Here is a 24,862-nt window from a genome sequence, read left to right as displayed (position 1 = left end):
CCGAAGTGGAGCAGTTCAGATCCGCTCCAGTCGGCTTGGTAGGGCTAGGGAACACCGCCCCCCCCCCAGCCCCAAGAATGACAGGGCTCAAGAGAGTATGCAGCATTTATTACAAAACCAAGAGATACAAATGACCAGGACAGGAGGGTACAGTCACAGGACCTCAAGACTCAGGACATGGTGCAAACAGACCCATGGGCTCAGGACCTCACATACCTGAGCCAATACCCTGGTCCTCCCCCTCCCCCTGCCCCCGCCCCCCCATCCATCTATGTACACTTGAGGAAAACCAGGTAGGCAAGGTCTGCCCCTAATAGGTGGTCCACTAGGTAGAGTGGGGGTTAGCTTACACTTTATTTTCTTGTGCTTCTGCATGCCTGTGCCTGTCCCTGCTCGGCCTCAGCTAGGGTTGGGGAAACAGACTGGAGAGCTGTTGGCCTTGGGCAGAACTGGAGTCTGTGCTTGTCCGGGCTTACCCATCCTAACCCGCCACTCTAGGCCCCCAGTGAGTGTCACCTCCATCTTGCTAGCATGGGTTCCTGGGTCAGGGTAGGGCAGGAGGAAAGTCACACATAGACTTGGAGGGCCGGGTCTCCCCATAGCCTGAATCTTCTCTTCCACAAAGGTAAATGATGCAAAAGCCACACACAGAAAAGAAGAAAAAAAGGAGGTGGTGGTGGGGGAATATAAAAAAAGGTAGAACTATCCATTCTTTGCACAAGGTTCCCGCTGTCCAAAGAGGTGAGGGAGATGCTTTCTCCACGGTCACTCGACCCTCACAGGCAGGGGACAAACCACACTTGTCAAAGGCACTGTCTTAGCAATCTCTGGACATTCAACACTGGGGGCTTAGAGATGGGTGGGGTGGGGAGCAGTGGAAACAAACCCCATATCTAGTCAGCTGGGAGACCCACCATGCCCTCTGTCTGCCCTGGGAAGCAGAAGGAACACAGGAGAGGGCCTTAATACTTCCAATGGCCTCCTAAGAAGAGCAGAGCAAACTACAGAAGACCCCCTAGACGCAAACACTTTTACACACACACACACACACACACACACACACACACACACACACACACACACACTTTGTTTCCTGTGACATTTAAATTAATCTGGTTGGTCCATAGAAAATAAGTATGTATATTTGGTTCTTCCTATGTACATATATATATATTTATATATATAGATAGATTTATTTATAAAACCCACCTCCCACTCTGAAGATGGGAGGAACCAGGGAAAGTCAAAGGTGGAAAAAGGGGCCCAGAAAAAGTAGAAGGCAGGGGAGAGGTGGCTGCTGAGGGAGAGGGTCCCTTTCCTCAAGTTAAGGGGGGCATGGAGCTCCGTTAACAGTCATCTTGCGCCCCCTGCTGGTGGAGGATGGCGTCTGCAGGCAGTTCGAAGTGCCCCCGTTGGTAGCAGTGGTCGCCCCACTGGCGGTGGAAGGTGTAGTGGGGGAGGTAGGGTGGGTGGCCGGGGGGCCGTGGGAGCTGGGAGAGCCATGGGAGGGGGTCGCAGGGCTGGGCAAGGAGGAGGAGGTGGCCGGAAGGGTGGCGGGGCTGGGGGCCTTGTCGCTGACCGACTCACACTCTGATGCCCCGCTGGTGTTGGTGCCCTCTGAAGGCGTGGGCACCGTGGGCAGGGTGAGCCGCTTGCAGGCTGGCTGGACTCGGTACTTCAGGGGGAGCGGTCCATTCTGTGGCAGAAGGGGAGAGGCCAGCGATAAGAAAAGAGGAAGTGTCAGCAGAAAGACCCACCAGGGGCCACCCCATCCATCCCTGCGCCCGACCCAGACCCAGCCAGGAGCAAAGGAGGTCTGAGCCTTGAAGAGGAGAGGGCCCGCAGAGGGAAGAGTCGGGCAAGCCAAACAGCCAAATACAGAGACACAGAGCCAGTGAAGAAAGGGTGTAAGAGACAGAGGCGGCAGGGGTCGGGAGTGAGGGTGGGCTGTAAGAACCACAGGATGCAGAGGGCATCACACACCACAGTGGCCACCCTTACTGCTGGCCCCCGTCTGGGTGGTAACAGCCAGGGGAGGGCATCAGCAAGAGATATGTGGTAGGTATGCCAGTCATCTCAGCCTTCAGGGGGCTGAGGCAGGAGGATTGCTGTGAATTCAAGGCCAGCCTGGACCTCATATCAAGTTTGAGGCCGGCCAGGGAGAGACCTTATGTCAAAACAAAAACAAACAAACAAACAAACAAACAAAAAAAACAAATGGCCTAGAGCTGACCTGGTATGATGAGCCACCCAGGCCTGGCTCCAGAGACAAGGGATGAACTGCGTGACCTAAGAGGGTGTCTCCTGTCACTGTGGCCACGGGCCATGCCAGGCCCGGCCAGTAGGACGCTCCTTCCTGGGACTGCCCCCACCTTGTACCACCAGCTCACAGGCTCACCCTCCGCCAGGGGTAGATGTAGGCTATGTCCATGAGGGTGTAATATTCCTTCAGGGGCTCATCTTCATAGAGGATCTCCACCTGGAAGGAAGGAAGGACTTCAGGAGGCCGCAGTTGTACCCCTGACGGCCAGGGCTGCGAGCCTTGGAGGCTGGATGTGAGTGAACGAAAGATGGATTGCCGGAGACCCCTCCCTACTGTAGATGTGACTTCCCTTGTGGAACTGTCCCAAGTCCCCCAACCTGCTGATGGGGAGGGCTCTGGAGAGCCAGCAAGGTCAAGGGGACCCCGTGACCCAGGCCCCTTAGGGAACCGCAGGAGCAGCTTGGATAGGATCATCCTTGCCTCTGACCTCACCGGTGAACGAAACAGTGCCTACCGTCTCCCGACCCCAAGTGTGGGCTCAGTGAGGCCTCTGCAGGAGCAGCGTCTAGGAGCTTGTCAAAGACGCACGCACGGTCACCGAATCAGACCCACACGGGATCCTGTGTTGCTGTGTTCAACAGGGTTGGCCGGTCTGTGTCCTCGAGCTCCCTGACCCTCTTGAAGGCCTGACATTTTTTACACACAGGCCTCCCTGGTCTTGGGCCTTCTGCACACCAACTACAATTACAGACCGTCTTGTCCTAAACAGTTGGGCTAGCCTGCCTGTTCCTGCCGGTCCAGCTATAGAACTACGTGATGCCCGTCAACCACACTGACGGACCCCTGACATCTGAGATGGCGCAGGCGTTCACCTTGTACTTGCTGGGTACGTCCATTTTGTTGCGGAGGAACTTTGCGAGGTGCATGACGGTCATGGCTGCTGGACACCGCAGGAAACGCACCCCTGTCTGTGTGGGGGGAGAGGTCCCAGTGAGAAGGTCTATCCCGTGGCCCTCTCAGCTCACAGCTCACTCCTGGGAAGGCCCCAACACTCACCTTCTCCTTGTCCCCATCCCCATTCTCCACGAGGCTCTTCTTCTCCTCCCGGTCCCTGGAGGAGACAGAAGCGAAAGATGGAGGAGTTGCCGGACCAAGTCGGATGGGGTCTCGGAGGATGAGCCAGGGTGGAAAAATGGCTTGGGTTGAACTTGCCTGACTCCTTCGTAGAACTCAATGGACAGACTGACAATCTCGTCGTCGCCCAGAGCCCCCTTCTCCTGCTCTAGGACCTCGCCGCGGTCCTCGTTGGAGCCATTGGGGACTGTAGAAGGAGACAGCTCAGAGGGGTTGGTCAGAGAGAGAGCAAGGGGCTGAGGACCTAGGGAACGGGAGCGGGCGGCTCAGAGGCTGAGCTCACCCCCTCTGCACAACACCCTCTAGCGGCGGGGTGGGGTGGGGTGGGGTGGGGGCAGCCCTAGGTGAAGACACTCACCCTCCGTCAGGGGGTACGCCGCATAGAAGTCCCGCCGCCGTTTCATCTCATCTAAAGGAAGGAGGCAGGCGTGAGCGGGCAGCCGTTGGGAAATGGGGGAGGCTAGCTGGGCAGCACAGGCAGGGAGGGGCTTGTGATACCTTTAAAAAGCCCAGGCACCAACTTGTAGACAATGTCCTGGAGGGTTTTGTCTGACCTGGGAAAAGAATGGTACACAGACGTTAGCAGCCACAGTCCGTACCTTCGTCTCTCCAGCTAGGGATCAGCTTGACAGCCCTTATCCACAGCCAGCAGCCAGGCATGCGGGTTCTGGTATTCCCTAGCCTATGTCAAGCCGGAAGCCACCGGGAGGCAGGGTAAGAGGACACACGCCCACCTGATGCTCAGCAGCGGCCGGGTTTTATGGACCTGGACGTCACACATGGGGCAGTATTTGTTGGTCTCCAAGTAGCGCACGATGCAGGTTTTGCAGACTTGGGGTGCGGACGGAGAGAGGACAGTCAGAACCCCTTCTGCCCAGGCCTTCCCTTCCCACCTTGACCCAGTGGCTCAGGATTGCTCGCACGGCATGGTGCGTGCACACATCTGGCCTGCTGCGCCTTGTCCACCCTTAGGCCCTGTGTCTCTGTGTGAGGCAGGATGGTGTCCTGCCTCACCAAGTATACCAAGTCCCAGGCTCCTCTGAGCCAGTCTGGTAAGACATCCCACCAGTCCTGGATCTCTTGGCACCAATCCGACAGCGCAGATGAGTGACCCCCAAGTCTTCAGGGGTCAAACCAGCCAGAGATACCAGGGAAAGTGGAGGTTTCTGATGCTGCCCCTGGGATGAACGTCTGGGCCCAGGACTACCCCCACTTTGTCCCTTCTTAGCACTCTCTCAGTGACCCCGCGTCTGCTCTCCAGGGCAGCAAGGGCTGTGTTCCGGTTTCCCCAAGCTGAGCACCCCTGTACCCAACTCACAGGAATGCAAGCACTCCACAATGGTGGTGGCGTCGATGAAATAACCCCCACAGAGGGCACACATGAGGTGAGGATTCAGCTCCGTGATTTTAATCCGTGTGGTCCGATGCATGGTGCCGGGGGTGAGGACGGAGGAGACCTGGGAAGTGTCACCCTGGGAAACAGAAATGGGATCAGAAACCCAGCCACCCTAAGCCGCTTCCCCACACTGCTTCAATCGACAGCTTTCCTGAGCCGACGCCCCCCACACCCCCCTTGTTTTTCTGTCTCAGATGTGGAACCAGGCACACGTCTGAGGCTGGCTGTCTCTGGGCCTCCCTCTAAGTGTTCACTGGGTGTTGGGGGCTCAGGAGGTTTCTCCCACTTTGAGAAACAAGGTCGTGGACCATCTCAGAAGCAGCAAGAAGGACTGAAGTCAGACCATAAGAAACACTAACCAACTCTTGAAGATGAATGTGGGAGGGCAAGAAAATGGAAGATCTTCCTGGGAGCTGGGTGGTGATGGCACGCCTTTAAGCCCAGCACTCAGGAGGCAGAGGCAGGAGGATCTCTGTGAGTTTGAAGCTAGCCTGGTCTACAGAGAAAGTTCCAGGACAGGCACCAAAAGCTACACAAGAGAAACCCTGACTTGAAACTTCCCCCACCCCCTAGAAAAGATCTTCCTGGGACACATGGCCTGTGAGAGGCTCACCATACCTGGTGCTTGCAGCCAAGCCTAGTGACCCACACGATGGAAAGAGAGAAAAAAACCCAAATAGCTGCAAGTTGTCCTTTACACACACACACACACACACACACACACACACACACACACACACACACACACTAATCGTGAGAAAAACTTTTAACAATATTCCTGATTCCAACCCACATCCATTCAAGTCATCAAATTTATTTACCAAGTACTAACAGCTATGAGAAATCGTCCAGACAACTCAATTCACAGACCAAAATGAAGAATAAATTACCGCTGCTCCATCAATGAGAGATTCATCATGGGGAAGCCTTCTTGAGAGGACCGAGGACACGGGCCTATTGCTTGTCCTTTTGGCTGGGTCCCTCTAGTCCTCAGAACACTCCCCTGCTCCAGCGTCCCTGGACACATACAGATCCTTGCATGTCTCCCGGCGCTGACCCTTTGGCCTTCCGGCTGAGAACCCTAAGGCTGGTTTTCATTATGTCCCATGTTATGGAGAAGCTGTAGGCCCAGCCTGGCCCTGGATTCTACAGGTAGTGTAAGAGCCTGGCAAAAAGACCTTTAGTGCACTGTGGTGAGAACCACGCCATGGTGCCCCCCCACCCCAAGGCACACTAAGTGCTCTCCAGTGTGCGCATGGTCCAGGAACCCACTTTCACGAACACACAGACTGGCTTCACGTGCCACTGGGATCCCACCACACCCCAGCCTGGTGACTTCTGCCACCTGTGTTAACACAGGCTCCCCCAGACCCCTGCCACCACTGGGCAGAGAGCGTGCTCTGTCCCCAGCTCTCCAAGGCACCTGGCCAGACCCTAGCAGGCCAAGGTCATTTCAAAGCTGACTCTGGCTCTGGACTGGAGGAGGCCTGCCTCTTTCCTTCTCTCCCAGAGCGAAAGCCCAGGAGCTGGGCTTGAGAGGCTGGCCAAGCCCCAACCGCGCCTTTACAACATACAACCTCCTTTCTTTTCCAGAAAGATTTCTAAAGCCACCACACTGGCTTTTCTAGGACAAGAAATTCACAGCCAGGATCAGCAGTTTCTATAGAGACCCCAGGATGAGCCTGGCCAGGACCCAAACAGCCAATAAGGCCCCAGGGCACCTGGCCAGAGACTGGGATAGATGGAGAGACACAAAGGCCACACTTGGGACAGACACCGAGTTGCAGAAAAGAAAGAGTGAGCAAGGTAGCCAGAGGCACCCACCCCTGGCCTGCAAACCTGGCCTGCAGAGTTTCTGCCCCTATAGGTGGCCCTAGCTGGTCCTCCCTGCATGGGTCCCCCCCCACAATTTCAAAGAGGCTGCTGGCTACTCTACTGTTTAGTTGTTTCCATGGTAACATAGTCCCTGGCAAGCAGCCCAAATATTATTACAACCATCCAGAGGACAGAACAGACTCCGAGTGGCCGTCTCTGTCTGGGCTTCCAACGGGACTTCACGTGACTGCTTGCCTTGTGTGCGTCTGTGTCCGGAGACACACCGAGACAGAAGCAAACTGTATCAGAGTCGGATCCAGCCAGGGAAGCTAGGCTGCTAGGGTAAGTACCCCCGACACCTGGTACACATATGCAGCGCGGGCGCGGACACGGACACACACACACACACACACACACACACACACACACACACACACACACAAATATATGCGCTCTTCACACTGCCTCAGGCATTTCAGTCACAGGCTCACTTTCTTTCCAAGTGGATAGATACCGGTCTCTAAGAAGCCACAGGAGCCCCATTCAGCCCGTCAGTTTTGAGGTTTCATACAAGAGCAGCCCCCAGGTCCCTTTCTGGGCTCAGAGTAGTAAGGGAAGGAGATGCCATGGACTGAAAAGCTCCTTGTCTCCCCTGGGAGCAGAGAGCCTCCCTGTTCCCCATCCTCATCCCTAGGGGCCTCAGAAAGCCACCGCCAGCACTGGGGGTGGGGAGAGGCACTGATTGGCTCCCCACCTGATTGCCATGGTTACCTGCAGGGCCCTGTCAGCAGGTGCCAAGAGTATCTGTAAACAGGAGATCCCAGTCCCCAGAGCATCCCCTCCCCATTTCCCTGCCCAGGATCAGGACCTGTGTTCCGTCCTCCCCACACAGGGGGCTGTGGTGCTGGGGGAACAAGAGGGACAAGGGATGGTGGCACCGGATCACTCTGGAGGGGACAGCGGGGGAGACAAAGGGCCTGGCGAAGAAAAAGTGAAAGACATAGGTCCCAAGAAGCAGAAAAGGGGCGGAGGCCATTTGGAACTGGTCTCATTGGAGCTGGGGAAGAGGCCAGAACCAACTACATCCCTCCAACCCCCCCACCCCCAGTCTTTATCTGGAGTCTGGATCTGTTCTCCCTGGCCCTAGCTCCTGGCTCCCAGTGGCCCCAGGCAGGAAAGGGGCTTGGTCAGCACCTGCACCCAGTCCCTTGCTCATCTGCATCCGAATCTCTCCCCAGCCTCCCAGCCCCCCCCCCCCCCCCCCCCGCGACATCTCACATCTCTCCAGAGAAACAGAACCAGACTTCCTTCTCTCCTGCAGGTGCTGCTGGCCTCTGACAACACAGAGAGAGGGTCCTGATGCTGCTGGGGACACCAGCCACAAAATCATCAAATCAAGCCCCAGGCCCTGAGAGGTCATTCAAGGTCACACCCTAGCCTTTGACTAGCAGAGGTCGATGTGATCTTTGAAGGCATGTTATGCAGGCTCCTCATTTTACAGATGAAAAGCTCAGGTGTGACTTGTCCAAGGTCACACAGAGAAACAGGGACAAGTATCTGCCTGCCTCCTGTTCTAATGCTTTTCATATGCTGGCGCCCAGTTGCTGCTCCTTACTCAGCTGAAGCGCTGAGCTGGTGGGTAGAACGGCAGGAAGCTCATACATGAACCTGCTGAAAGGGAGGCAAAAGCTAATGCCTACAACACTTGCACGTGTAGATGGGGAAACTGAGGCACCATGCAAACAGAGTGAGCCAGGGTCTAGTGTGTAGACATGAATTTCTAGCATTCGTTCCCGGGCCAGCTTCATAGACCCAACTGTGCAAACCTCATGTGTTTACATGTGGGCCAGAGCATTCTGCAGGAGGACACTGTGAATCTCTCATCTCATCTTTTCCTAACCTTTGACACTGGAAAAAGGCTGGAAGCCTCTTCTACCCACCACTCAGCTCCTGAAGATAAAATTAAGAACAAAACAAAACAAACAAAAAAACCAAAAACCCAAAGAATATACCCAGGGCAACACTGCATGACACACAGATCCAGAGCCAGACACACCCCCCTGCACCTCTTACATTCACAGCGCCCAGAGCCAGATAAGGGTGGTCACACACAAGACACACAGACACTCGGCCAGACACACACCACCGCATGCACAGCTAGACTGGAGCCAGGCTCCCACTCCACAGATGTAGAAACCATTCCCACCTACCCCATCACATCCTGCCTGAAACCGGAACCACCAAGATTAACCTTCTATGAACCCCTGGCCTTCTCAGGGTAAATTATAATTTAAGTCTTCCAGCAACAAAGGCAGCTCGGCGCCCCCAGCACGGCTCTGGGGCCAGAGGCTGGCGGACTACAGTTGACATCTGACCTGTACAATATGTAACCTCTTCCACGGCAGGCTCTCTCCGTTCCCATGGCAACAGCCACATCAACCAGCTCTCAGGGAGTCATCTTCCCTCCTCCCTGCTCACCCCCCCAATACTTCAACTTGAACAGAATCAGGCGACAGGCGGACTGGATCGTGGAGTCTGTTTCCTGCTCACATTCTGAACACAGCTCTAAGTGCACAAGCCCCAGCCTTAAACCAGGGGAACCCCTGGGAAAACCTCTCCACCAAAACGCTGCAACAGAGCTGGCTTTATGCTCCTCCGATTACAGTAATAACACCTTGGAGCAGGGATAGGGATGTGTGTCGGCGGGGGTGGGGGATGGGGGGGTGTTGTCATGAGTTTCAGGAACAGTACAACTGCAAGAAGTCTAGAGCGGGAGGCCCAGGACCGTGAGAGCTGGCTAAGAGAAGCCCCTCCCTCAGCGAGAGGGAGCCCCAGAGAGACCGAGGCAGCCTGGGGATGGCGGGAGCCGGACTGGGGGCGGGAGAGACAAAAGGCTCTGGGAAAACTCGAGGTAACACCTGTATAGACTTAAACATTTAAATTCACACATACACACCCTCCTCCTCGCTCGAGCCAAGCAGAGCAATTTTGGGTAGACCCAGGGAGTGGGGGGAGGGAAAAGAGGGGGGCTTGCCTAGACGCCCCTGGGAGATAGGAAGGGCGCGCAGGGTGTCTGCAGGCCAAGGGTTCTCCAGCTTTCGGAGCTAGCGGCGCCACGGCTCAGAGAAGAAAGAGTAGCCGCTTCCATTCGCCCCCCCCTCCCCCATGGAAAAAGGGCCAGCTCACCAGCCCCCCTGGCCACTACGGGTGAAAGGAGAAAGCATGCTAAACCTCCCCGCGCTCCCAGTCTACCCCCTCCACCCGTGCCTCCCCCGGAGCCCAGGTCAAAGGATCAGGCACCCCGGTGACCGAGTGGCCACTCCCTCCTTCCCCAGAGCCAAACTTTGGTGGGGCCCCAGGAGGGAGGTAGAGGAAAAGCTCTGCCGAGGTGGTTCAGGGAGGGGGCGGGGCGCCTCGCACCGGGACTGGGGAAAGGGACCTCGGGGGGAGGTGCCCGGGATCCGGACCCCAGCAGTTAGGGCGCCCTCCCCCGGCCTCGCAGCCGCCAGAAAGCCAAGTCCCCTTCCTCCGGGCCTCAAGTCCTCGCGCGTCCATCACGCTCACTGCCCACGCGAGAGGCGACCCTTGCCCGACTCGAAGGGGGGGGGCTGATCGGCCAGAGCCCCAGTCTGCTCCGGCTGGTGGGGACACTGGGGTCGGGGGGGGGGCGACACCCACCCTGGCGTGTGTCCCCAAAGCCCTCGTGGCCGCCCGGACCCTCCCCCTCGATACCTCGCCAGCAGGGTCTTAGCAGGGGGCTGCTGCACAAAGAGGAGGTGGTCGAGGGAGACGCCAAATCGCTAAGAGGGGGAATCCACTTCGGCCATCTTGGAAGGGAGGAAAGGGAAAAAAAAGAGAGAGAGAGAGACCGGGAACGGGAGAAAGGAAGGCGGACCGGGCGAGCTTGGACAGCGGCTGGCGGGGCGGGAAGGGGACGCGATCGGCAGGCCAGGCCCGGGGCTCTCGGCTCCCGCTGGGGTCTGCGGGGAAAGGTGGACCGGCCCGGGTCGCCAGCCCCAGACGCTTACGAGGTAGCAAGGGTGCAGGCGCGAGTCGGCGTCCGCTTACCTGGCTTCGGGGTCCGGTGGGTCTCGGGGAGGGGGGGATGGGAGGGAGGGAGGGAAGGGAGGGGAGGGGGGCCACAGCCCTGTCGCTCGCTCGGTCGGCGGGAGGGGAGAAACCTATGGTAAGAAAGGAGTTTGTAAGAGCAGCTTGGGGTGGGAGGGAGAGTGGGGAGGGGAGGGGACGAGAGGGGAGGGGAGGGGCGGGGGGGGGCGACAAAATGGCTTTTTTTCCTCCAGACAAGAGTAGGTCCCGCCCACTACTCACCCACGTGACCTCATTCCTTCAGGATGTTTGCAGAGAGGGAAAGAGGAGGGGGAGAGGCTAGCTCAGCTGCTCCCCACGGCCGTGCTCTGGGCTCCCCCCAAACCCGAGACCCCCCTCGCATCCAAAGAGACCCCTTGAACCCGGAGGAGAGATCCTGTGGTGTTACCTCCAGCCACGATACTTCCTCCTCCTCCTAAATTAAGTGTGCTCCCCCCCACCCCCCCGGCCCACCCTGCGATCCCTACTCTAGCTGGGGAGCTTGGAAAATGGTGAGATGCAGACTGGGCGGAAATGTGTCTCGCAGCACCCGCTGCCTCGCCGCCACCCAAGGGCGCTGGGGCGGGGGACTCGGCGCCGCCGGCCACGCGTCCATGCGAGGTTTACTCACTTCGGCTGACAGTCCCTTGAGATTCCTAAGTGCGTGGGGGACCCGGAGCGTGGGGGACCCCCCTCCCCCCCGGGGGACGCCGCACCTCCCCAGGAGCGCACGGTGGCCGCGGGGCTTGGCTGTGGCCGCGGCTGGCGCGCTCGGCGTGCTCCGGCGGAGAAAGAATGGAACGCAATCCGGGGCGGGGAGAGCAGCCCGAGACACGAATTCGGGCGCCGGGCCAGAGACACAATAACTAGCCGAATTCGCGAGGCCGGGGCGCACTAGGAAGCGAGGAGTCGGGAGAGGACGCGCGCCTTTTCGCCGCCGGTGCGCCTCCCTGGCCGCCTCGGAGCAGCCGGCGAGCGCGAAGGCGGCCGGTGCCAGCCGACTCCGACCGTCACCCTCGGCTCCACCCAGCGCTTGCTCGCGGGTCCCCAGCGGCCCCGGCACCGGGCAGGGGAGGAAGGAGAGCTGGAAGAGACGGCGCCGAGGAAGCGGATCGATTCTGCGTGACCACGAGAACCGTGGGCCTCATTAGGTCGCTCGATTTCGCTTATTCGTTACTTCTGATTTATAGGGGGTGGCCACTGTGCCTTTCCCTCCAAAGAGCTCGATTATCCGGCCTGAAATGCCTTTAAGCGCCAGCACGGTAGGTTGGCCCGAGCAGGGAATGAATCTTTGTGGAGCTTCGGAGCGCCCGCCTCCTCTCCTTGTCCCAAGCCCAAAGCAGCCCCGAAGTTGGGGCTCCCCGGACTGAGTGTTTTACACACTGGCTGGCTTACCAGGAGCCCTGTGGACGCTGGCCGTCCAGTGACCCCACCAGTTTCAGCCCTCAGCCCGCGCTGGCCGAAGGAGGGTGGAGAGGAAGGGCGGGAGAAATTTCCGCCTGGACCGGGTGATCCCAGAGCGAGCGGGCGAGGCCCCGGGAGAATCGGTCACCTGCTTCCCAGTAGCTAGTGTGGGAAGGGGGCTCGAGTTAGACACGCCCACTGTCATCAGGGCCAGTGTGTCTCGGCATCTTGGACTCCGCTCTAGCGAGCACAAGTGCCCAGCACGAAGGGAACCTCCACAGGGACCCCGTCTCTGCCATTCTCTCCCTAGAAGTCCCTGAACAAGAGAAACCTGAAGGGGCGTCGGAAATCTCGGTTCCATCAAACGCTGGCACCCAGGAAGGTCTGGCTGCCCCTGGCTACCTTGCTTATTAAGTGAGTATCCATTTACTCCTCAAGCAGCTATGAAGTTCCAGTCCCTAAACCGCCGGTGAGTAGGAGCACGCCGAAGACCCGGTGCCCACTAAAACTTCAATAAATCATCTATGCTGGGACATTGTTAGCTTCTCTGGTTTATCAGGAGAATCAACCCTTCCCACATCTGAAGTTCTCTGGTCTGTCTGTCTTTATTCTATTAGCGATGGAGAAGCATCTGACACGTGCCAATGTCAAGGTATTGCTTTAGGCAGAGCAGGTAGGCTGGGTTTTGACAGAGCAGGAAGGAGGGCATGCCTGAAAAGACCCTTCTCCTCCCGCCTTTGGAAGGGCCAGGTGGTCGTCTAGGCTTGTGCATATGGGTGTGTAAACATCAGAGAGGGAGTCCAGAAGAGACCAATCTCTAGAGAACTGATTGAAAGAGTCCCTTGCACATTCTCCTCAAGGAAGGTAGAGGCTTCCTGCCCACCAACACCAATGCACCCCGGCAGACGTGAAGAACTCTTCCTTCCCTCCGTGTTGTCTGTATCCTACCCTGTCCTCTAACTGATAACTACTCACAGGAGGGTCATAACAGTCATAAATCAGGTTCCCCAAGGGCAGGAACCTGGGACATCAAGGCAGGGACTGTCTCCAGTGCATCCTTGAGCGATGAAAGGATGAGACCCCCTTTAAAGTGGTGGCGGCAATGGCCATTGCTTTCATGTGCAGCTTTACCTCTGTGTCCTCTACACCTGTCCCTCCCGCAAACAATACCCTTTGTCCGTCTCTGCATCTCTTTCCTCATTCTTCTTAATGGCTCTTTCCCTCTCTTTGGGGGGCAGTCTTACCCTACTCCCCTACTTATGGGTGCTTAGACCCCCTCGTATGCCTTTCTCTCTGTAGATCACAGCTAGGTTCTTCCTCTTTCACCTCTATCCCTGAGATTTCTTTCCTGACTCTTTCCTCTGGAACAGATGTACTATTTCAAGTCTATATCGTCCACTGACACAGACAATGGGAGCTGTCCGGCCAAACTCCACAGCAAATTCATTCTTAGTCCTAGGAAAACAAGCATTGTGAGACATGGCAGCGAGACAGAAACCTGTTTTCGGCTTTTCTGTAATCCAGGCTGGAGGAAAGAGTGGTGAGCGGCGGCGGGGAGTCATTAGGAGAAATCCTGTCATTGACCACAACGAATTTCTAAACACAATGACTCTCGGGTACAGAGTTTGGCTTTTGAGCATTTGTGATTTTTTTTTTTTTTTCTTTTTTAAAAAGGGCTCACTCAAAAACTTGATCGTCCCTGGGTGGGCTCGAACCACCAACCTTTCGGTTAACAGCCGAACGCGCTAACCGATTGCGCCACAGAGACGGTGACAGTTGTTTGTGAGGCAGAGAGCCGAGTCAATAGGAGAGACCGCGATATGGCGCAAGAGCAGCGATTAATGCAAGCAGTCGCAGTAGCGTTTCCAGCGAAAGAAATCCGATCCCGGAGAACCAAGGCGGGTTGGGTTCTGGAGGGGAAGGCGAGGGGCACGCACGTCCCACCTGGGTTGCCCCGGAACGGTTGGCCCAGGCTATCCTCGGCCAGTGACTTATGTGTGGATGGACACAGAACGTTCCTTTGTAGAGTGAACGGACTTAGGGCTACGTCAGTCGACCTGTAGGAATGGGGGTGACGGACTCCAAAGGCTGAGCAACCTGTAGACCCCCCCAAAAAAAAAATTCCCCTCCGCAGTTGAACCCTCGCTGCAGGAAACCTCGCTCAGCTTCCCATTGTGCAATGAATGAGCGCCCTCGGTATACAGCTGCCAGTGGGTATTCGCAGCTCCGCCAAGTGCCGGGTACACAGTAGGGATTTGTGAATGAATACATGAAGTCAGCTAGCTTGAGTAAAATGCCCAACTCCCACAGCGCCCCAGGAAGCCCAGGGACACCCCCTGAGTACAGCCGCAGCGCCACAAGGCCGCGTCCGCAGCCCACGTGTTGCCAGCTCCGCCCCCTCCCCGGGGCGGGCGGGGGAAGAGGACGCCAGAGTCCAGGTCCGCCAAGATCCCAACATGCCCCGGACGGCAGGCTCTTCCGTACTCACAGTGACTTTTCACTTTCCGCTTTCCAGACCTCCGCTTTGGTGTCTCAACCAAACTATGCATATTTGTGACTGACGGGACGCTTATCCAATAGGAAGCTGCACTGGTCAGGAAGAGTCGGCCCATCAGCCAATGGGGGAGGCCCGGCGGGAGCGTTGGCTCAGAGAAAGCCAGAGCCGGTTTGCAGGAATTGCAGTGGCGATCGGAGTCCTACTAGAGCGCAATCATGGTGAGCTTGGGGAGTGAAGGGAAGGAGCCTGGGGTGGGAATTGAAAGCATGGATGGGTAAGCCTTGAATGTGGGACGGAGAGGGTCTGGTGGTCAGTAGAATGCGTTTGGCAGGACCGTGCGGATGAGTGCGGTTCCTGGGTGCCCCGCCGGGCCGATCTTAGGGCTGGAGCTCCGGGTTTCCAGGCGCCTCCGGAGACTGGGCGGGGAGTTATGGCAACATTAGCTCCACGATCTGAGCCCCTTGATTTGTCTGTTTCCAGTCTATTATGTCCTATAACGGAGGGGCCGTCATGGCCATGAAGGGGAAGAACTGTGTGGCCATCGCTGCGGACAGGCGTTTCGGAATCCAGGCCCAGATGGTGACCACGGACTTCCAGAAGATCTTTCCCATGGGTGACAGGCTGTACATAGGCCTGGCCGGGCTGGCTACCGACGTCCAGACAGTGTAAGTGTCCCAGAGCCCCGCCTTCACTCTGGTGTCTTTGTTGACCAACTTGTCTCGAGCAGCCAGATGTGAGCCATCTGCCGAACACTACCACTGCTGGACTCTACAGGAAGCATCTTTGCCAGGGAGTCCTCTAATCTTGGTCTTGATATTACTGGCTAGCCGTCTCATTCTGCAGATGAAGACATTGAGAGTCTCAGAGAGCCTTTTGTTCAAGATGCCATTAATGAATGCCTGCCGGATCCCAGTGCAGGTTTCTCAGAAGCCAAAGGCTGTGCACGCTCCCTAAAGCACTAGGTGGCTTACAAAACAGACATAACAGTGATAACTAACCCTGGTGAGCTGGTAGGCTTGAACTGCCCATTTGCCTAGTTGACAGGGGTTATGTGGTTTGAGAGATGGGAGAGTCTGAAGGGGAAGCAAACGGGTCTGGTTTGTGATGCCTGAGCATGGGGGTTAGGATTGCTGTGGTTGGTGTTGGGGAAAGCAAGGAAGGGACTTTAAAAAATGAAATACGTAGCTGGGGTGGTGGTGGCTTTAATCCCAGTGCTTGGGAGGCAGAGGCAGGTGGATCTCTGTGAGTTTAAGGCCAGCTTGGTCTACAAAATGGGTTCCAAGACAACCAGGACTGTTACACAGAGAAATCCTGTCTCAAAAAACCAAAAGAAAAAATTTTCGCTTTTATGTGTGTGGGTATTTTGCCTACTTGTAGTCTGTGCACCACATGAGTGCCTGCAGAGGCCAGAAGAGGGCATTGGAGATGGATACACACACACACACACACACTGCATGCTCACCTAGCCTGAGTTGCAGATGATTGTGAGCCAATTATGTGGGTGCTGGGAATAGAATTCAGTTTTTCTGGAAGAGCAGTCACTGCTCTTAACTACTGAGCCAGCTCTCCAGCCCCTACATTTCTTCTTATTATTTTATTGTGTCCACATGTGTGTGGAGGCCAGGGGACAACTTGCAAAAGTTGGTTCTGTCTTTCCATCACATGGGTTTTAGGAACTGGACTGGTCAGGCTCGGCCTTAGGTGTTTTTGCCTATTGACCAACTCACTGTCTTCAAGGATGGGACTTTTCGAGTTGTTGCTGACTGGCCTCAGTGGCTGTTGTGAGGCCAAAGAGTGATTCATTCATTTATTCTTTGAGCATTGAGGTCAAGGGTCAAGTCTCTCTCTTTCTCTCCCCCTCCCTCCCTCCCGGTACTAGAAATTGAAACCAGGATTTTAAATGCTTAAGCATGTGATGTGCTGTTGAAGTATATCCTCAGGCCCACGCCCCCATGTCCTTTTATTACTATTATTATTAAAAGATTTATTTTATTGTGTGTGGATGGGTGTTTTGCCACATGTATGTCTGTGTACCAACTGCATGTTGTGCCCTGGAGGCCGGAAGAGGTTGTTGGATTCCCCAGAACTGGAGTTGCCGAAGGCTGTTAGCTCCTATGTAGGCGCTGGGAATCGAACCAAGGTTGTCTGGAAGAACAGCCAGTGCTTTTACACACTGAGCCATCTCCTCAGGCAACGCCCCTCCAGGCCCTTTATTTTTATTTTTTAAATGTAATACAGCCCACCCTCTGTGTCTAAAGGTTCTGCATCAGGTTGAACTAGCTTGAAAGGAAAGTATTCTGCTGGCATGGGGCTGTAATTCGATGGTGGAGAATATGTTTAGTAAGCATAAGGCCCTGCGTTCAATCTCTAGCATTAGGAAAAGAAAAAAAGATGGTAGTGGTGGCTCATGCATATAACCCCAGCATTAGGGAGGATGAGGCAGGAGAATCACACCTACCTCAAGGTTCGCTGGATCACCTAGTGAGTTCCAGGTTACCCTGGGCTACAGAGCTAAGTGGGACAGCTATGAATTTGGAGGAAAAGATTGCATCTGTACTAAATACACTCGGAATTTTTTCTTGTCAATGGTCCCCAAACACTGAGGTAGAAGAAACATTCACATGGCGTTTACATTGTTTCAGAACATAGTAACCCAGGGGACCTTTACATATTAGAAAATGATTTGAAGCTGGGTGGTGGTGGCACATGCTTTTAAATCCATCACCATGTCTTGAAAACCAACCAACCAACCAAAGAAAGAAGGTGATTTGAAAACAATGCCATTTCATATGAGGACCATCTAATCTAGTGCTCGAAGTCAGCAAGTGACATTTCCAAGATGGTTCCTGTTGTGAGCATGTTGTGACTGAGATCCAGCAGTTAGGACTGTTACATGGAAAGATAGTGAGAGTTTTTTTTTTTTTTTTCTGGTTTTTGGTTTTGTTTTGTATTTTTCTTTTAAAAAAATATTTATTCTTCTTTTATGTGCATTGGTGTTTTGCCTGCATGTATGTTTGTGTGAGGGTGTCAGGGTACCATGTGGGTGCTAAGAAACAAGCCTGGTCCTCTGAACCACTGAGCCATCTCTCCAACTCCATATTTTGGTGGGGGAGATTCAAGACAGGGTTTCTTTATATAGCCTTGGCTGTCTTGGAACTCGCTCTGTAGACCAACCTGGCCTCAAACTCACAGAGATCCACCTGCCTCTGCCTCCCAAGTGCTGGGATTAAAGGCTTGTGCTACCACTGAGGGGGCACCCCCTCTTTTTAAATTAAATTAAATTAAATTTTATTCATATGAGTGCTTTGCCTGCATGTATGTCTGTGCACCGCATGTATGTCTGTGCACCACATGTATGCCTGGTATCTGAGGAAGTGGTGAGCTTCCATGTGGGTGCTGGGAATCGAACCCGGGTCCTTCACAAGAACAAGTGCTTTTAACCACTGAGCCATCTCTCCAGTCCTGATGGTGACTGATTGGTCTATCTATCTATCCATCTTCCTTCCTTCCTTCCTTCCTTCCTTCCTTCCTTCCTTCCTTCCTTCCTTCCTTTCCTTCCTCCCTCCCTCCCTCCCTTCCTTCCTTCCTTCCTTTACTATGTCACTTTTGAGGAGCTAGGGCAAGTCCTCCAAACGGGATGGGTTTTGAAGTTACACCTCAGGACTGGACAGCCCTTGATGACATGTTGAATCTGGGGGAGCAGAGTCTAGAGGGACAGTATGTGGGGGGGCATGTTGTAAGCTGTACTTGGAGAGCTGAGCCTTATTTTTTGCAGGGGACCAGGGAGAAGTCAGAAAAGGAGAGGAAATGGAAGGCAATATAATATGGCGTAGTGGGTAAAGGTGCTTGTGGCTAAGCCCAGTAACCTGAGTTCAATCCCTGGAACCCAGATGATAAAAGGAGAGAACTGACTCCCTACACGTTGTCCTCTGACCTTCACATGTACAATAAACATCTACCTAAACATATGCACACACAGAAACAAATAAATAATAAAATAGCAACAAAGTGAAAAAGAAGAGTGGAGAAAGTTGGGGTAGGATTTCTGGGGAGGACATGAGGTCTAAGCAGCAGCAGGTGCTGGCCTCCTAAAAGATGGGAGGGAGGCATATTGGAATCTTTTTTCTTCTTTCTTTTTTTCCCCCGAGACAGGGTTTCTCTGTGTAGCTTTGTGCCCTTCCTGGAACTCACTCTGTAGCCCACACTGGCCTCGAAGGCTTGCTCATCGGGACTCTTGAAAAGTCTCAAGAACACAGCTTCCCTGGGCTCACTGTGAGGCTCCGGCAGCCCTCCTTCGCTGTGTCCTTCTGGAAGCTCTTCTCACTGGGTTTGCCTGCTTGCCGTGGGCAGCACCTCCTCATTCTCTTGGCCTCAGCTTCCTTCCCTATAAGATGAAGTTAAATTCACCCCGAGACGCTCCATTCCTGTGTCTTGGAAGCCTTGCTTTGCTTAGTACGTGTGGCATTGGTTGGTTCTCTGTGGGGACTGTTCTGGAACTCTGAGGTAGCCCTAGGGGACAACAGGTCATCCTCTGCAGACACCTTCTCATCAGTGAGTACAGCACTTCTCCATGGTTCCTTGGTAGGGACAGAAGTCGTGTCTCCGTGTGGTACACCTGACTGTGCAGGTTGACGACTACATGACTTTTACCAGTGACTCATTCTCTGCTTCTCCCACCCCAGTGCCCAGCGCCTCAAGTTCCGGCTGAACCTGTATGAGCTGAAGGAAGGTCGGCAGATCAAGCCTTACACCCTCATGAGCATGGTGGCCAACCTCTTGTATGAGAAACGGTGAGTGGAAGCCAGGGAGCATGGGGTGGGGGTGGGCGCTTAGACACTGAGTTAGGCGGAGTGCTGTGGGGACAGTTCCTCCCTGGCCTCCCTCTTTCTTTCATTCCTCACCTTACTCCCCCCCCCCATTCCTTCCTGTCTGAGACAGTCTCACTCTAGCATGGCTGGCCTGGAACTCGGATACACCAGCTGGCCCGGGGTTATCTGCCTCATGAATGCTGGCCCACAGGACCTGTCCTCCCAGCCACTCTTTTTTTGTTGTTGTTTTGTTTTTTGTTTGTTTTTTTGAGACAGGGTTTCTCCTTGTAGTTTTGGAGCCTGTCCTGGATCTCACTCTGTAGACCAGGCTGGCCTCGAACTCACAGAGATCTGCCTTGGCTCTGCCTCATAAGTGCTGGGATTAAAGGTGTGCGTGCTCCACCACTGTCCTTGTGTTCCTTTATTCTTGTAGTGGGCCCAGGTTTGATTCCCAGCACCTACAGGACAGCTCACAACAGTCTGTGACTCCAGTTCTAGGCGATCTGATGCCCTCTTCTGGCTTCTGTGGGTACTGTATGCATGTGGTGTACAGACATACATACAGGCAAAACACCCATACACATAAAAATAAAGATAAAAATCTAAAAAAAAAGCTCAAGGTCATCATATATCAAAAGAAGATGAAAATTTTAAATATCTTGTAAAATTTGATTCTCAGGAGGCTTGAAAAACTCAGGATCATGATACTTTTAGCATCCTTGGCACCCACACATGCACATAAAAACAAAAAGGAAAAAAAAAGGAAAGAATTTTGTACCAAATTATCCTATTTGACCTGCGCATGGTGACGTCCACCTGTCATCACAGTACTGGGTAATTCGAGGCAGGAGGATCAAGAGTTCAAAACCCGCTACATAGGAAGTTTGGTTTTTTAAAGATTTTTTCTTAATTTATTGTGTATAGTGTTATATATGCCTGCATACCAGAAGAGGGCGCCAGATCTCATGGATGGTTGTGAGCCCCGGTGTGGTTGGTGGGAACACCATGTGGTTGAACTCTGACCTCTAGAAGAGGTTAAGAGCACTGCTTGTTCTTCTACATAGGAAGTTTTTAAGATTTATTTATTTATTTTATGTATGGATGTTCTGCCTGCATGTGTCCCTTCAGGCCAGAAGAGGGCATCAGATCTCATTACAGATGGTCGTGAGCCACCATGTGGTTGCTGGGAATTGAACTCAGGACCCCTGGAAGAGCAGCCAGTGTTCTTAACCACCGAGCCATCTCTCCAGCCCATCACATTTGTTTTGCTGTGGCTCCCCCCCCCCTTCCCCCGGCATCCCCTGTAGGTACATGGACAGAACCCAGCTAGGCCTCGCACAGACTAGGCGGGTGTTCTGCTGTATCCTTCGCCTTCACCAAACTCCTCCCTTCTTTTATTTTTAATTTTTTCCTTTAAGTATTTCTTTTGTGGTGATGGGGGTTAAACTTAGGGCATCATACCTGCTAGGCAAATGCTGTACCTCCAAGGTCCAGTTCCAGTCCTAAATCATTTTTATAGCACCATTACTGACGTCCTCAGACATACTGCTTGCTCAGTTTAATCCCCAGGACTGGGGCTGGAGAGATGGCTCATCGGTTAAGAGCACTAACTGCTCTTCCAGAGGTCCTGAGTTCAATTCCCAGCACCCACATGACAGCTCACAACTGTCTGTAACTCCAGAATCCAACACCCTCACACAGACATATATTCAGGGAAAACATCAATGCACACAAAATAAAAAAAATAAATTATTAAAAAAAAATCCCCAGGACCAACCTCCACGTGCCTACACACTCACCCTATACACACACCCCTATACACTCACCCTGACACACACTCAAGTGCTGTAGACCATTGGGAGGCAGAGGCAGATGGGTCTCTGTGAGTTTGAGGCCAGCCTGGTCTACAGAGTGAGTGCCAGGACACAGAAACCCTGTCTTAAAAAAAAAAAAAAAAACAAAAAAAACAAAAAAAAAACAAAAAAACAAACAAAAAATGCTGCAAACCAAGGAGACACACAGGAAGTTTCTACTGGGATTGGCCATTCTGTCTTTAATTTTTTTTGTTTTTGTTTTTGGTGTTTGCTTTTTGAGACAGGGTCTTTCTGTAGTTCAGCCCTAGCTGAACTAGAAATCACTATGTAGACCAGGCTGGCCTCAAACTCACAGAGATGCTCCTGCCTCCCAAGTGCTGGTATCAAAGGCGTGTGCCACTATGCCCAGCTTAAACCTGTCCATTAAGATCACAGGGTGCTGTTTGTAGTCCAGGCTGGTGTCCAGCTCCTCGATCCTCCTTCCTCTTGAAAACCAGGGCCAGACATGTGCCACTATACCCAGCCATTTAAAAATTTTTTAATTTTTAAAATTTTTTTTGCACTACTGGAACTCAAACTGTTGGGCTCTATGCATACTGGGCATGTGCTCTGCCAGTGAGCCACACCCTAGGCCAGTCTCAAATCCTTTTTCTAGAGAAGCGGGGGTGTAAATGCACAAACAGAGCGCGTAATCATGGTGTGACTTCGGCTAGTAATGAAGATGAGAAGCAGAATTCTCAAAGAAAGACTAGCGAGGGAGGGCGGGAGGGAGGATGGGGAAGACAAGTCAGGGAGGAGGGTGAACACAGTAGAACCTTGCCAGGAGAGGGGAGGGGGGTCTGCACAGGGAGCCACAGTGAAGGGATGTTCCCAAGCCCCTCCCTTGGTAGCCTCCCTTGTCTGAGCAGACGTGTGTGAACTCTGGACTCTCTCTCACCCCGGCCACAGGTTTGGTCCCTACTACACAGAGCCTGTCATCGCTGGGTTGGACCCGAAGACCTTTAAGCCCTTCATTTGCTCTCTAGACCTCATTGGCTGCCCCATGGTGACTGATGACTTTGTGGTCAGTGGTACCTGCTCCGAACAAATGTATGGGATGTGCGAGTCTCTCTGGGAGCCCAACATGGTAAGTTAGCAACAGCCGTCAGCCCCTGGCCATTATAGACAAGTGTGTCTGTGCAGCAGGAATTGGGGGAAGGTGTGGAAAGAGCAGGCCACTGCTGCTGCTCCGTTTGAGGGTTTCCAGAAGTTCCACCTGGGCTGGCCGGCCGGGAGGAGACCAGCCTCTGTTGACCCACCCTGGTCCCATGTTTATTACAGCATCACACTGGATTTCCAGTGTCCTCCCCCATGACAGGCAGTACCAGTGTGAGCCTGGAGCTGGGTTTCTGAACTAGAAACCCTTCTATTTCAGCCATTTTGTTTGGCTGGTTTTGGCTTTTGAGGCAGGGTTTCTCTTTGTAACAACAGCTCGGGCTGTCCTGGAACTCGCTCTGTAGACCAGGCTGGCCTCGACCTCACAGATCTGCCTGCCTCTGCCTCCCTGGGTGGAAACCTATTCTTTGATAAGTGAGTCAGCCCTGTTCCGCCTCTATTCGCCTCAGCTGTGAGTGGACGCATTCCCCAGACGGGAACCGAGGAAAGTAAGTGAAAAAGTTAGAGCTGCACTCACAGGGAGGCGCTGAAGTGCGGCTGCTCTGCGGGCTTGGTGGAGGCCAGGTACAAAGTGACTCAAGGGCTCAACTGCCATTAACAAGGCAGGTCATTCAAATAGGTGTTCAGACACAGAGAGAAGGAGGAAGAGGAAAAAACAGGCCCGGGGCTGGCAGAGCAGCCTGTCCTGGGGTACAGGCAGGCCAGATGTGTTCAGTGAGTTGAGAGTGCCTGTAAGTGGGGGAATGTGTGTGGTGAGATGAAGCTGGGGAAGATAGGGTGGGACCTTCAGCACCCCGGTGTGTTCAGTGAGAGGAACCTGGGGGTCCAGGCTACAGCTGCTTGTGACGGGTTGGTCATTACAGGATGCTGGGGTCCTGACTGGGGCCAGGAGGGAGGCCAGAGTCAAGGCAGGGAGTCCAAGATGGAGAACTGAGGGGAAGGGCTGGCCTGAGGCTTGGGCTTGTGAGATTGCGTGGGCTGAGTTTGGGGGTGCCTGTGGGACATGCAGGACCGTCTCAGGCTGCAGAGAAGTACACTGGAGCCTAGCAGAGACACACTTCATTTTACAAAGGGGGGCTGAGGCTCTGGCAGAGGGTTTAATTATGACACTTGCCCAAGGTCACACTGTCAGGTTTGAAGTGTTTTCTTCATCCTGTTTCTTCCTGAGGAAGGAGCTGGGAAGTTCCCATATCCAAGGAACCCTCATTCCCCACACCAGGCAGGGCAGCTGGGGTCCAGAAAAGAAGAGGGTTGAGAAGGCACACAGCCCGCTCTGACAGCTTTATTCTGTCGGCAGGATCCAGAGCACCTGTTTGAGACCATCTCCCAAGCCATGCTGAATGCCGTGGACCGGGATGCCGTGTCCGGCATGGGCGTCATTGTTCACATCATGTGAGTATGAGTTGGGAGAAGTCTAGAACCTTCCCAGACACTTGTGCTCCTCCTCTGCTCCTAGCATACCACTGACCTCGGAAGCCCTCACCAGGTGTCAGGGGAGAGGAGCCACTGAAAGCAGAGCGTGGTGGCAGGAACAAGGCGGGGACATTTGTATTCCAGGCACTGGGGAGGCGGGGGCCAGAGGATTTTGAGTTCAAGATTAGCCTGAGGGAAACAGTAAAACCCTGTCTCAAAAACATAAGAGCGGGACAGAAGGAAGCAGTGAGCCAACACAGGCCCAGAGCCCCAGAGTCGGGGCTTCACCACAGCAGGCAGCTAGGTGCGGCCAGGCTCCCCAGCCCTCTGTTGGGTGACACTTTGTGACCCCGAGTCTCCTCCCAGTGGACATTTCTTCCCCAGTGGTATCCCCAGAGTTTCAGGGGTGACCATGGGAAGCAGCTCCCTGTAGACTGAGTGACCAGTGGCTCTCCATCCTCCCCACGCCTTCCAGTCTACAGCCTGGAACCGTGTGCATGGTTCACAGCCCGTATCCCATTCCCAGCCAGACCCGAGGTGCTCTCTCCGTTTGTTTGAGGCTGTCACCGGGAACCTGATAGAATGGCATAGTGTCCCCTTTCCTGATGGGTCCTCCTTACTCACCATGAGAAGCAGAATTGAGTGACCCAGGTCCTTGTGTCTACTGCAATGAGACTCAGGTGCTTGTTCTGTAGGCCTGGGGGGCTCCACTCCTTTAGAAGGTGTTTCAGTCCAGCCCAGACCATCCAGAGAAAGCGCCCCTGCCCCCGCCCCCCTCCTAACAGTCCATAGGGCAGCAGGCGCCAGGCAGCCTTTCCCGTTCTTACAGCTAAGGCTCGGAGGGGAGGCAGGCAGACGAGAACAGCACCCCTGATTGTGTGTGTGGTGTGTGTGTGTGTGTGTGTGTGTGTGTGTGTGTGTGTGTGTGTGTGTGTGTGTGTGTGTTTTCTCCCTGGCAGTGAAAAGGACAAGATCACCACCAGGACACTGAAGGCCCGGATGGACTGACCCCATGCTCTGGTCCCAGCTTTCTTTTGTTGTTTTTCTTTTTAATAAAATTGCTTTTCTTTCACTCAA

The 24,862-nt window shown here is 54.2% G+C and overlaps 2 protein-coding genes and 1 non-coding gene across 8 annotated transcripts; 1 reads left to right on the top strand and 2 right to left on the bottom strand.

Moving 5' to 3' along the window:
* Positions 1–89: 89 nt before the first annotated feature.
* On the bottom strand, positions 90–11,505 carry Pcgf2 (polycomb group ring finger 2). Of its 6 annotated transcripts, none has more exons than XM_028869103.2 (11): positions 11,411–11,505; positions 10,677–10,789; positions 4,716–4,869; positions 4,132–4,228; positions 3,896–3,951; positions 3,756–3,806; positions 3,476–3,641; positions 3,320–3,374; positions 3,136–3,231; positions 2,399–2,479; positions 91–1,696 (listed from the first exon to the last, which is right to left on the bottom strand). In XM_028869103.2, the coding sequence occupies exons 3-11, from the start codon at positions 4,825–4,827 to the stop codon at positions 1,325–1,327; spliced, it is 1,086 nt and encodes a 361-aa protein (XP_028724936.1). In that variant the 5' UTR covers positions 4,828–4,869; positions 10,677–10,789; positions 11,411–11,505; the 3' UTR covers positions 91–1,324. The 6 variants fall into 6 exon arrangements, with proteins under 6 accessions (XP_037057472.1, XP_028724936.1, XP_028724935.1 ...); XM_037201578.1 differs by lacking the exons at positions 10,677–10,789; positions 11,411–11,505 and adding exons at positions 2,234–2,289; positions 10,341–10,428 and having other exon boundaries at positions 1,576–1,696; XM_037201577.1 differs by lacking the exons at positions 10,677–10,789; positions 11,411–11,505 and adding an exon at positions 5,684–7,833 and having other exon boundaries at positions 90–1,696.
* Positions 11,506–13,792: 2,287 nt separating this feature from the next.
* Positions 13,793–13,866, bottom strand: Trnan-guu. The gene has a single exon. It is a non-coding gene; the product is annotated as a tRNA-Asn (tRNA).
* An 847-nt stretch (positions 13,867–14,713) lies between these two features.
* Positions 14,714–24,862, top strand: Psmb3 (proteasome 20S subunit beta 3). Its single transcript, XM_028869104.2, has 6 exons — positions 14,714–14,813; positions 15,076–15,260; positions 19,278–19,385; positions 22,166–22,343; positions 23,670–23,764; positions 24,745–24,862. Exons 1-6 carry the CDS (start codon positions 14,811–14,813, stop codon positions 24,791–24,793), a joined length of 618 nt encoding a protein of 205 aa, XP_028724937.1. The 5' UTR covers positions 14,714–14,810; the 3' UTR covers positions 24,794–24,862.

The sequence above is a fragment of the Peromyscus leucopus genome, chromosome 8b (assembly GCF_004664715.2).
Source record: "Peromyscus leucopus breed LL Stock chromosome 8b, UCI_PerLeu_2.1, whole genome shotgun sequence".
NCBI lineage: Eukaryota > Metazoa > Chordata > Mammalia > Rodentia > Cricetidae > Peromyscus > Peromyscus leucopus.
Note: the sequence above shows the minus strand (reverse complement) of the source record. Positions and strands in the feature narration are given on the sequence as shown.

Excerpts from the sequence above, each read along its gene's own strand:
- Pcgf2 (XM_028869103.2), bottom strand. The coding sequence starts at position 4,827 with ATGCATCGGACCACACGGATTAAAATCACGGAGCTGAATCCTCACCTC. Across the intron at positions 4,229-4,715 it reads TGTGGAGTGCTTGCATTCCT|TCTGCAAAACCTGCATCGTG; the intron begins GTGAGTTGGGTA and ends CCGCACCCCAAG. Across the intron at positions 1,697-2,398 it reads ACATCTACCCCTGGCGGAGG|AATGGACCGCTCCCCCTGAA; the intron begins GTGAGCCTGTGA and ends CTTCTGCCACAG.
- Psmb3 (XM_028869104.2), top strand. Across the intron at positions 15,261-19,277 it reads GCTACCGACGTCCAGACAGT|TGCCCAGCGCCTCAAGTTCC; the intron begins GTAAGTGTCCCA and ends CTCCCACCCCAG. Across the intron at positions 22,344-23,669 it reads CTCTCTGGGAGCCCAACATG|GATCCAGAGCACCTGTTTGA; the intron begins GTAAGTTAGCAA and ends TTCTGTCGGCAG.